This window comes from Macrobrachium rosenbergii, chromosome 10 (assembly GCF_040412425.1).
Source record: "Macrobrachium rosenbergii isolate ZJJX-2024 chromosome 10, ASM4041242v1, whole genome shotgun sequence".
Classification (NCBI taxonomy): domain Eukaryota; kingdom Metazoa; phylum Arthropoda; class Malacostraca; order Decapoda; family Palaemonidae; genus Macrobrachium; species Macrobrachium rosenbergii.
Genome location: NC_089750.1, coordinates 76,499,707 through 76,512,485, shown reverse-complemented (window position 1 = coordinate 76,512,485; position 12,779 = coordinate 76,499,707). Strand labels below are relative to the sequence as shown.

General features: G+C 38.0%; 1 protein-coding gene across 1 annotated transcript in view; it reads right to left on the bottom strand.

Annotated features, from left to right (window-relative positions):
* LOC136842924 (uncharacterized) overlaps positions 1 to 12,779 on the bottom strand; it is a 103,663-nt gene that overhangs the window by 11,711 nt on the left and 79,173 nt on the right. The window contains exon 2 of the mRNA XM_067110893.1: positions 3,985 to 4,104. Within this exon, the coding sequence (XP_066966994.1) occupies positions 3,985 to 4,104 (120 nt within the window). The remainder of the gene's footprint in view (positions 1 to 3,984; positions 4,105 to 12,779) is intronic.

Genomic DNA, 12,779 nt, shown 5'->3' with positions numbered 1-12,779 from the left:
TCTCTCTCTCTCTCTTACTTTTGAATCGTGCAATTGATTCGAGATCTTACTGTAATTCAGCAGCTCTCTCTCTCTCTCTCTCTCTCTCTCTCTCTCTCTCTCAAATTATGCAGTTGATTCTAAATTATGCAGTTGATTCTAAATCTTTCTTTATTCAGCTCAACTTTTCTCTCTCTCTCTCTCTCTCTCTCTCTCTCTCTCTCTCTCTCTCTCTCTCTCAAATTATGAACTTTATTCTAAATCTTTCTTATATTCAGCACATCTTTTTCAAACCCACCTCTCTCTCTCTCTCTCTCTCTCAAATTATGAAGTTTATTCTAAATCTTTCTTATATTTAGCACATATTTTAAAAACCACCTTTCTCTCTTTCTCTCTCTCTCTCTTCCTGAAATTCAGTACGTATCTCTCTCTCTCTCTCTCTCTCTCTCTCTCTCTCTCTCTCTCTCTCTCTCTCTCTCTCTCTCTCTTCCAAATTTCTACCTTAGCCCAATTTATGGTTAACATAACCTACGTACTTTATTGCATGGCGTATTTTACCCAGTAATAACATTGCAATTACTCAAAACTCCTATTTCTTTTACTCGACTCCTACGTACTTTTGAGTGGGTTATTACTTTTCCTGGAATTCTGCGGTCCGCTTTATTCACCCCTGCTCACACTTCTCTTTACTATGTGGCGCACTGTTAGCAGTCGAACCTTTTGTAAGGTCGCGTATTTCGTTTTGTCTTACTTGTGGGTATATTGAAACTTCCCGTTTCAGTCGTGGATAGGGCTGAAACTTCTGAAACCCCAGTTTCAGTCTTTTTTTCAGAATTTTTTTTAAGTGATGCAGAAAGGGACTGGCAGTTTTTCGTATGGCGTTTGCAAAGTCGTTTTTGACTTTACAAAGTTCTTGAAAGTTCGTTCCATTTTATACTTTACAAAGTTCTTCGGAGTTCGTTCCATTTTAAACTTTACAAAGTTCTTCAAAGCTCGTTCCATTTTAAACTTTACAAAGTTCTTCAAAGTTCATTCCATTTTACACTACGAAGTTCTTCAAAGTTCATTCCATTTTCAACTTTACAAAGTTCTTTAAAGTTCGTTCCATTTTACACTTTACAAAGTTCCTGAAATGTAATTCCATTTTCAACTTAATAAAGTTCTTCAGTTTTCATGCAGTTTTAAACTTTACAAAGTTCTTCAAGTTTTATTTAATTTTAAACTGAACAAAGTTCTCCAGATTTCATGCTATTTTAAAAACTTTACAGAATTCTTGAAATTTCAGTCCATCTTCAACTTAACAGAGCTCTTCAAAGTTCACTTCATTTTAAACTTTACAAGGTTATTTAAAGTTCATTTCATTTTACACTTTACAAAACTCCTCAAATATCTCTCTAGCAACGTGAGTGACGAATTTTGCCCCAAGTTAAAAAGAAAAATAATAAAATTAAAAGAAAAAATATTCAAGTTCAGCAGCTTACAGCAACGAATCAGCACTTGTCAATTTCCCCGCAATCAAGTCAGCTGTTGACTTCCGTATTTGTAGCAAACGTGCTCTGGGCAAATAAAATGAGAGTAATTGCCGTACCGTGGCCTCTGACTCACTGTCATGTCCCCCGAAGCTTGGAATGACGGAGGGGGGTGGGGAGGGCGGTCTCCTTATCGATCGACTTAATTAGTACATCGTAAAATAATATTGATATTCCATTTGTAACTGAGTCATCTCTTTGGGGCGAAATTCTAGTTACGAATTGAATAGGATATAGAATTTAGGCAAAGGCCAAGCGCTAGGACCTATGATTGAGAGTTTGAAAGGTGTAACAGGAGGAAAACCTCGCAGCTGCACTGTGAATCAATTGTTAGGAGAGGGTTGAGGAAAGTAACATGGAAGAAAGAGAATATGAAAGGAGGTATAGTAAAAGGAACGAAAGGGGTTCCAGCTTGGGGTAGTAGGCACTTTGTCAAGAGCTTTAAGTAATTGCCTAGAAATTTTAGTGATGGCTCCCCTGAGGTGTCCTGAGCCATATGTAGGTTGTCAGTTTCAAACGGACATTAAAAACGCATTTGAATTTAGATGTTTTCACTGGAAAACCTCACTGTTTTCGTGAAAACAAAGAGGTGAGGCCTTTAGATGTTTTCATCGGAAAACCTGAATGTTCTCATGAAAACAAACAACGTGGACTTAAGATGTTTCCATCGGAAAACCTAATTGTTTTCAGGAAAACAAAGAGACATGACCTTTAGATGTTTTCATCGGAAAACCTCAGTGTTTTCATGAAAACAAAGAGAAGGGGCCTTAAATGATTTCATCGGGAAACCTTATTGTTTTCGTGAAAACAATGAAACGTTGCTTTCAGGTGTTTTCACTGAAAAAACTAAATGTTCTCATGAAAACAAAGAAGCGTGTCCTTTAGATGTTTTCATCGGAAAACCTCACTGTTTTCATGAAAACAAAGTCTTGTCCTTTAGATATTTTCACTGGAAAACCTGAATCACTGGATGATTTTTTAAAATCACAAGACACGCCACCATCTCTGCTCAAACCTCAAACTCTCTAATTTCACCAGTTACAAAAATACAGAACACCAGCTCCACAATTCCAAATTATTCCATTATCCTCATTCGTAGGCCTACGCAGCAGACCGGAATAGGCCTCTCCATCCAACATTAAGAGACATCACGGCAATCCTGTGATTCCTGACGATGTTCTCTGGGGGCAGGCCTCCTGCAGGAGATGTTAATTAGGTCCTGTTATTAAGCCCGCGTAGAGGGACGAATTTCGGGGCATATCTGTGGATGGAGTCTCCTGGGGCCTCTTGTAATTAAGCTTATTGCTACTGAAGTCTTATTTATTATGGCGTAAGTTGACTGGTGTAGTACAGTGGATCTTAACGTTTTTATTGCCACGCCCCCTCTGAGAGTTGGTCCTTCCCTCCACGCCCGCGCCCCCCTTGCATCTATGAGTAAATTCCCTCCCAGATTTAAAGGAAAATGAAAAAAAAAAGAGAAAGAGAATGGTTGTTTTTATTCTTTTGGGAATGAATTAGTGAGATACTTCACACTGCTTCTTAGCGACTCTTGTTAAGAGAATAGCGAATATAACTAGAGAATTTTTAATTTTTCCCTAGGGCTCGCGCCCCCCTTGGAAATTGCTGACGCCCCCCAGGTTGGGAACCACTGGTGTAGTGAAACATGTAGACAACACTTTGTCCATCTCTTCGAAGCTAGGCCTTCGAGGTAGTTTGGTCTCCAAATTGTTTCTTTCGGCTCAATATTCCTCCAAAGGTCCACACGAGACCTCCAGACTCCATAGGACCAACTACTCATTCGCCTCCTCAAGCCTTTTCAAACTTACAGGCACCCCAAGGTGAGAGAGCTCGCTGGCACAAGGACTGCATGAAATTTACTGGCATTTGTTCTTAAACAAGCAAAGCAGTTGGTTGAATTGTGGATAACTATAGTCACAGGAGGTCTTTCAGATACCTTAATCTACCCAACTGTTTGTTCTGGTAATCCTTTGAATGTGGATGGATATATACATACATACATATATATATATATATATATATATATATATATATATATATATATATATATATATATATATATAAATATATATTATATATATATATACATATATATACATACATATATATAAATATATATACAGTATATATATTATATATATACATATATACATTTGCACCTGAGAAAATGATTACAAAGAATGTTTCCGGGTCAGATATCAACTAAGTGGTTGCTATCACCCAACCCCACCCAGCTTACTTCAAAGAGAGAGAGAGAGAGAGAGAGAGAGAGAGAGAGAGAGAGAGAGAGAGAGAGAGAGAGACCTCCCTTCCTTCACACGTACAACAATACCAATAAAACAAAGCACAACTATCTTCAAGATCCCCTCATCACAAAAGCACCTCACATAACACACAGTCCTTATTCCAAGAAAGAGAGAGAGAGAGGGAGAGAGGGAGAATACCCAGAAATCCTCACCTGTATGGTGAAACCAAAAGACCCATTCTCCTTTTCGACAATGATCGTTCTTCTCCGGCGGTCCTCTTCTGGTCTAGTCACGCAGACGCGGTCTCCGACCATCCGCTCTAGGATCTGAGTCTGCAAAGAAGAAGAAGAAGAAGAAGCAGTTGTTTATATTGTTATTATTATTATTCTTAAGAAGATGAAGAACTCTATTCATATGGAACAAGCCCACCACAGGGGCCATCATTGGCTTGAAATTCAACCTTCCAAAGAATATTATGGTGCCCATTAGGAAGTAAGAGAAGATAAAAGGGAAATACTGAGAGAAGAGATCTCACTTATTAAAAAGAAAAAATGAATTAATGAATTAATAAATTGATAAGTCAAGTGATCGAGAGTTCGAAGTCGTTGGTCAAGAAATGTATTGTGGAGAAGGTAATACAAAAAGGGAAAGTCAGTGTTCAGAGTTTGTCCCTAAGGGCTGGGAACTTACATGAAAGCTTTCTAGCACAAATGTTAGTAGTGTTCAGTGTTTGTTCCTAAAGGCCGGGAACTGACATGAAAACTTTTCAATACAAATGTCGGTATTATTCAGTGTTTGTTTCGAAGGGCCGGGAACTTACATGAAAGCTTTTTAGTACAAATGTTGGCAGTGTTCAATGTTTGTCCCTAAGGGCCGGGAACTGACATGAAAACTTTTTAATACAAATGTTGGTAGTATTCAGTGCTTGTTCTTAAGGGCCGGGAACTTACATGAAAGCTCTTTAGTACAAATGTTGGCAGTGTTCAATGTTTGTCCCTATGGGCTGGGAACTGACATGAAAGATTTTTAATACAAATGTTTGCAGTGTTCAATGTTTGTCCTTAAGGGCCGAGAACTTGCATGAAAGTAATTGTTGAGTAGTTAGTCCAACACAGGAGTATGAGACGGAGGAAGAAATGAGAACAGAAAATGAATACATGCATATCTTAAGTACATTGCTACATACACTTATATCGTAAGTGCACTTATTATGGGTTTTCAGGGTGATATTAGGAAGTCAGTTGAACTTGAAAAGACGTTACAGATCTTATAGTATCAAATACTCTTCCAGGTGAATTTTATTTTTTGATTTGAAGGTCTCCAACTCTCCACCCCTCATACATACAACAAACCTCCCCCGCCCCGCGCCCAACCCTAACGCCCCCCCCCCACATGTTTATTTCCCGATGCTAAGCTGATCAACAATTTCATTTTTTAACTCATCCAATTCATTTGCTGTTTTTTGGCAATTATAGAAAAGGGATATATGCTTAAGTGTCCCACGGCGAGGATTAATATTTCTATACTTACTATATTTATCAATTTATGTATCTTTCTTCTTAGGTCGAATGAAAGGTCAAGAATAGAGATATGAGATAACGAAGAGATCTTTAAAAAAAATATATTGTGGGTGTTTTTGAGCCTTAACATAAAAATGTGTTTTTATGTTACTTAATCTATTTACAATATCTCTGTTTAGGCTTTCAAAAAAAAGTGTCTCTACAAAAAATTAAAACAAAGAAAAAGTTGCAACTAATGTCATGGGCGCTCCTGACCAGCCGTGTGGTATATGCCAGAAAAAAAACACTTGAAATATTTTATAGCTCTGACCTGAGAAGAAGAAGAAGAAGAAGAAGAAGAAGAAGAAGAAGAAGAAGAAGAAGAAGAAGAAGAAGAAGTATTAAAGTCAACTTAAAATGGACCTTCCATCCACGACTTCGCTCAGTGCGTCTCGTGACTCGCTAACTAATGCAAGAGCTCTCTCTCTCTCTCTCTCTCTCTCTCTCTCTCTCTCTCTCTCTCTCTCTCTCTCTCTCTCTCTCTCCAAGGAAATACTCTCTTCATCCTTTAACAGAGACCTTCTCTTTCCATCTGTCAAGACGTTACACCAAGAAACTTTTCTCTCTCTCTCTCTCTCTCTCTCTCTCTCTCTCTCTCTCTCTCTCTCTCTCTCTCTAAAGGCAACCAAGTCGTGCCAGAGAGTGGCACGAATTGGCCAGAATGATTCACTACCATTTACTTTCACTTTGCATGAAAAGTGACCTCTTTTAGTTTTCTGTAAAAGAAAACTACTGTGCCGGCTTTGTCTGTCCGTCCGCACTTTATTCTGTCCGCACTTTTTTTATGTCCGCCCTCAGATCTTCAAAACTAATGAGGCTAGAGGGCTGAAAATTGGTATGTTGATCATCCACCCTCCAATCATCAAACAGACCAAATTGCAGTCCTCTAGACTAAGTAGTTTTTATTTTATTTAAAGTTAAAGTTAACCATAATCGTGCTTCTGGCAACGATATAGGACAGGCCACCAAAGGGCCGTGGTTAAAGATTCATGGGCCGCGGCTCATACAGCATTACACCGAGACCACCGATAGATAGATCTATTTTCGGTGGCCTTGATTATACGCTGTACAGAAAACTAAATTTCGCCTAAGAAATTTTTACTTGTTTATTTTTTTGTGTTCCGTTCAGTGACCTTTACTGACACATTAGGAACTGTGGTGTCCTTGTCATTATCATTGCTTTATAATGTCATCATTATTATTATTATTATTATTATTATTGTCTAGTAATGATAAAGTTAAAAATAACACGAAAGTTAGGGAAAAATTTCAAATATTATTATTATTATTATTATTATTATTATTATTATTATTATTATTATTATTAATGTTAATATTATCATTATCTAGTAAAGATAAAGTTAAAAATAACACGAAAGTTAGGGAAAATTTTCAAATAAGTTCAATGATCATTTGTTGACATTCCGTAAAAATAAATTCATTGAGTTTATATTTTTGCATGCACTGGATCAGGATCGAACCCAGGTCTTTCAATCGAAAGACAGGACCGCTGCCAACCAAGCCACACAAGTGAGGCAGCAGTCTTTCAACCGAAAGACCTGAATTCGATCCTGATGTGAGTTAGAAATTTATTTCTGCTCCACACGTGGTGATTGTGTGTTGATTATATATATATATATATATATATATATATATATATATATATATATATATATATATATATATATATATATAAATTCTCCACAACGGCCGCAAGCAATGAAAGAGCAATAAAATTCCCTCCCCCGCCCCCCCGCGTCCCCACAGCAAAGCGAGATATAATAAAAACAATTTATTCATATCCTAAGAAAAACCTGCGCAGCCAAGAACCATTCAGACACCTTTACATGACAGCTGTCAGTCATAAAGTCGCCTCCTTGGGCGGAACGTCTATTTTATAAGTGTTCATAAGTGGCACGGACAAGGGAGATGACCCAATACAGAAGGCTGAGAGAGCGAGAGAGAGAGAGAGAGAGAGAGAGAGAGAGAGAGAGAGAGAGAGAGAGATAAGGGGCGTCGAAGTACAGAGAGAGAGAGAGAGAGAGAGAGAGAGAGAGAGAGAGAGAGAGAGAGAGAGAGAGGGGAAGAGGAGAGGAGAGAGAGAGAGAGAGAGAGAGAGAGAGAGAGAGAGAGAGAGAGAGAGAGAGAGAGGAAGGGGACTGCTAAACCAGGCACTACAGAGACATTATCCTCAAAATCACTGTAAATTATTTTTAGAATCTAGGCACTACAGAGGCATCATACTCAAAAGCACTGTAAATTTTTTTTAAGCCAGGCACCATAGAGACATCATCCTCAAAACCACTGTAGAGGCATCAGGCACCATAAAAACCACTGAACCCACTGTAAATTTTTTTTAAGCCAGGCACCATAGAGACATCATCCTCAAAACCACTGTAAATTATTTTTTTGTACCCAGGCACCATAAAGACACCATCCTGAACCCACTGTAATTTTTTTCTAGGCTAGGCACCATAAAGACACCATCTTCAAAACTACTGAAGTTATTTTTCTAACCCAGGCATCATAGAGACATCATCCTCGAAAGAACCACTGTAAATTATTTTTTTAACCCAGGCACCATAAAGACACCATCCCAAAAACCACTGTAAATTTTTTTCTAGGCTAAGCACCATAGAGACATCATCTTCAATAAGAACGACGTAGCCAAGTTATTAGAACGTCACGGGGCCAAACGCTCCACCTCGCCCAGTTGGTTTATGGAAAGAGGATGGAACGATTCTGCGTTGCAGTCTGCTGCTGTGCAGAATAATCCTCAGCTTTTGTTGCAAGTGTTGTAAAGACGAAAGCATCTTTCAGTCTGCCCACTGGTGAACAGTTGAAAGGGTGTGCTGGATTCTTCGATTATTATTATTATTATTATTATTATTATTATTATTATTATTATTATTATTATTATTATTATTATTATTATTATTCAGGAGATAAGCCCCTATTCACATGAAACTGATATTATTATTATTATTATTATTATTATTATTATTATTATTATTATTATTATTATTATTATTACTCAGGAGATAATTATTACATCAGGACTGATAATTATTATTACATGAAACTTATATTATTATTATTATTATTATTATTATTATTATTATTATTATTATTATTATTATTATTATTATATTCAGGAGGCAAACCCTATTCATATGGAACAAGCCCTCAAAAGAGGACCCCAGACTTGAAATTCAAGCTTCCAAAGAATATTACAGTGTTCATATGAAAGAGATAACAAAAGGTTTTAGGAAATACAGAAAGAAGATATATCAGTTATTAGACAATACAAGACAAATTAATAAATAATTATACAAAAATGTAAGTAAATTATAAAATACAAGGAGGATTGCTTTAGGGTAGCAATGCGTTATTGCATTGCATCTATTGATTTTGTTACATCTTGGGAGCGTGTTTGTCTCTTACAATTCTTGCGTCATTTTTAGTTCTCTGTAAAAGAAAACTATTGTGCCGGCTTTGTCTGTCCGTCTGCACATTTTCTGCCCACCCACAGATCTTAAAAACCACTGAGGCTAGAGGGCTGCAAATGGTATGTTGATCATCCACCCTCCAGTCACCAAACATACCAAATTGCGGCCCTCTAACCTCAGTAGTTTTGATTTTATTCAAGGTTAAAGTTAGCCATAATCGTGCATCTGGCAACGATATAGGCCAGGCCACCACCGGCCCGTGGTTAAAGTTTCATGGGACGCGGCTCATACAACATTTTACCGAGACTATCGAAAGAGAGATATATTTTTGGTGGCCTTCATTATACGCTGCACAGAAAACTCGATTGCGCCGAAGGAACTTGGGCGAATTTTTTACTCGTTTTTTCAGAGCTGGCGGTAAATATCTGCATTCGATATCACCTACGCTACTCGTGATTGGCTGCTGATGCTACTCAGCAACTGCCATTGATTACAATGGTTATCGGATGTCGATATTTAAAGTCAGTCACTAAAAAATGACTGTAGGTGGTCGACCTCTTAAAGCTCAATGTATACTAACACATACATACATACACACACGCACACACATTACGTGACTAGTGTTGCCAACCACTGAAGTTGCAGTGTGTTAACCCAATATTATTTTCTAACTTAGAGCATAATGAACTCTAATGAAAAATATTCTTTCATCTCACTTACAGAGAGAGAGAGAGAGAGAGAGAGAGAGAGAGAGAGAGAGAGAGAGAGAGAGAGAGTTTCTATAAACAGTCACCATAACAGGCAGAGAGAGAGAGAGAGAGAGAGAGAGAGAGAGAGAGAGAGAGAGAGATTTCTATAAACAGCCATCGCAATAGAGAGAGAGAATTTCTATAAACAGTCACCACAACAGAGAGAGAGAGAGAGAGAGAGAGAGAGAGAGAGAGAGAGAGAGAGAGAGAGAGAGAGAGAGATAACTAACTGAAGGCTGTCGAAGCACCAGGAATGTGACCTAATTCCCCAGCTATGTTGGTTGGAGGCGTTTGATGTCAGAACCCAAACGCTTCAGTCGTCTCTCATAATGAATTTAGTCAATAGGCAGCAGTGGAAATAAATTCTCTGTCTGTCTGTTTGTCTGTCTATCTGTCTGTCTTTGTCTTTCTCTATCTATCTGTCTGTCGTAAACTAAATTTTCAATTTCCACTTTTTTTTTAAGTATTTGTTTTTTTTTTTATTCTTGTTCTGAACTCGTTTCGAAAAAGCTGAAGTCTCGACCTGATTTATAGGAATAATTCTTTACCAACCTCATGAGAGAGAGAGAGAGAGAGAGAGAGAGAGAGAGAGAGAGAGAGAGAGAGAGAGAGAGAGAGAGAGAGAGAGAGATTTCTATAAACAGTCATCCCAACAGAGAGAGAGAGAGAGAGAGAGAGAGAGAGAGAGAGAGAGAGAGAGAGAGAGAGAATTTCTATAAACAGTCACCACAACAGCCATACAGAGAGAGAGAGAGAGAGAGAGAGAGAGAGAGAGAGAGAGAGATTCTCACTCACTCCCCTTTCCCCTCCATTATGTAAATAGCCCATTCCAGACGCCCTACTGCTAATAGAATCCCATATGCGCAGGACCCTGGAAGGATACGGACCCATAGTGTTAATGCCACAACTCCTTGGTCCTACCAAGGACCGAATTGTGAGCCAACAACCCCGAACTCACTACAACATCAACAACAAAAGCATCAGCAACAGATACAACAAACCCAAAATTCACAACCGAAAATGATCATAAGCCGTATACCATCCTGCCAATCACGTCCTCCAGTCCTACGGGAATTATAGGATTCATCGGGAATCGCTAATCTATTCAAATGATTAGCTGTAATCTGTATTATTATTACTATTATTATTATTATTATTATTATTATTATTATTATTATTATTATTATTATTATTATTATTCTCGGTGAGTTTAAAGAAACCTGGGAATTTTAGATGCATAAGTTTTCATATTCAACTGATAATAATAATAATAATAATAATAATAATAATAATAATAATAATAATAATAATAATAATAATAATAATAATAATAATAATGTATTCATTTTTGTCGTACCGAAAGTCTACGGGAAATAAAAGCCATGTTTACACTTTTTTTTCTCTCTCTCGCCCAATATTTTCTCAGAATGTATATATATTTATATATATATACAGTATATATACATATACAGAGAGAGAGAGAGAGAGAGAGAGAGAGAGAGAGAGAGAGAGAGAGAGAGAGAGAGAGAGAGAGATCAGCACTCAACACAGAGCTGGTTGCCCAACAGAACAAATGTATTATTACCCCTTGCAGAAAAGGAAGAAAGAAAGAAAGATCCCTTTTTTATTACCTTTAGCGGAATGTTATGGGCCAGAATCCTTTCCCAGATGGGGGAAGAAATCTCCATTAGAATGGGGCCTCATTCTGCCATTTGAGGTCTGTTAGAGGTCATTTGACCTCTGGCCTCAAGGAGGGGAATCACAGCCTCCAGCAGAGCACATAAGGTCCTTGATTCAATTACTGTCTGTGGAAGCATAATGACTCTTTTGTCTAGTGTTTGTTCCCGTAGAGAGCTATTGTGGCTAATTGGGGATTCATACCCCCTTGTCTTGGTGTCAGAGGAGAAACATCAGGATGTGATGTATTCTGAAGCTTGGGTGACGACCAGTCCTAGGAGGAGAAGCATCAGAAAATAGTGCATTCTGAAGACCTGTCCTAGGAGGAGAAGTATCAGAAAATGATGCATTCTGAAGACCAGTTCCAGGAGGAGAAGCATCAGGAAATGATACATTCTGAAGACCAGTCCTAGGAGAAGAATCATCAGAAAATGATGCATTCTGAAGACCAGTCCTGGAGGATAAGCATCAGAAAATGGAGCATTCTGAAGACCAGTCCTAGGAGGAGAAGCATCAGAAAATTATGCAAACTGAAGGCCAGTCCTAGGAGGAGAAGCATCAGAAAATGATACATTCTGAAGACCAGTCCTAGGAGGAGAAGCATCAGAAAATGGTGCATTCTGAAGGCCAGTCCTAGGAGGAGAGGCATCAGAAAATGATGCATTCTTATGCAGCTGGGTGAAAACCAGTCCTAGCAGGGCTGAAGTTATGCAAGAGGATAAACATCAGAAAACCAAGCACGTATAGAGCACTGGTGCTACAAAAGTAGCAAAGAAGTGGCCAGTGTTAAACTAAAGTATCAAGAAACGAAAATTAATAGTGAAAGGGTACTTTGAAAGCATCAAGGCACAGACCTTTGATACAAGGACGCATTAGAGCAAGAGGAAAAGCAACAGAAACGAAATGTACACAAAGGTACTTTCTTGGCATCGCAGAGAAGACCAATAGGAAAAAGGCCCCACTGACAGAAAACTCAAGGCTTCAGAGAAGACACAGCAGATCAACACTGGTAACAAGCCAACTCTGCAGTGGAAGTAGTAAGCTTCGAAAGCAAATGAAGTGGAGCTTATAAAGTCATTCATGCATAGGACACGAGTACTTTCAAAACAACAGACCGAAGACCAGAAACAGTAAGGTCAGAAAACCTTGGAGAAAAGGCACAGGTGCAGATCTGGGTCAGTTGAGGATTAAAGCAAAGAATGCAGACACAAGACTGGGGATCTTAGAGGGAAATCATCAGAACGTCTCTAATCCTGCCAAGGGAATATCTGAGATAATAAGGTTAAGTAGGATGATGGTTTAGGATACGAGTCCTCAAAAATGGGCCGAAAAACGTAGGGGAACAAACCCATCATGAGTGTGGTCTCAGGAATATCATGAGCTTTGAGTTTAATTCTATTGATGATGGAAAGAAATGATTTCTTTATCACAATATTATTTATCCATAAGATATATATATATATATATATATATATATATATATATATATATATATATATATATATATATATATATATATATATATATATATATATATACACACACACACTACGTATGCAGCCTCAGTAACGTT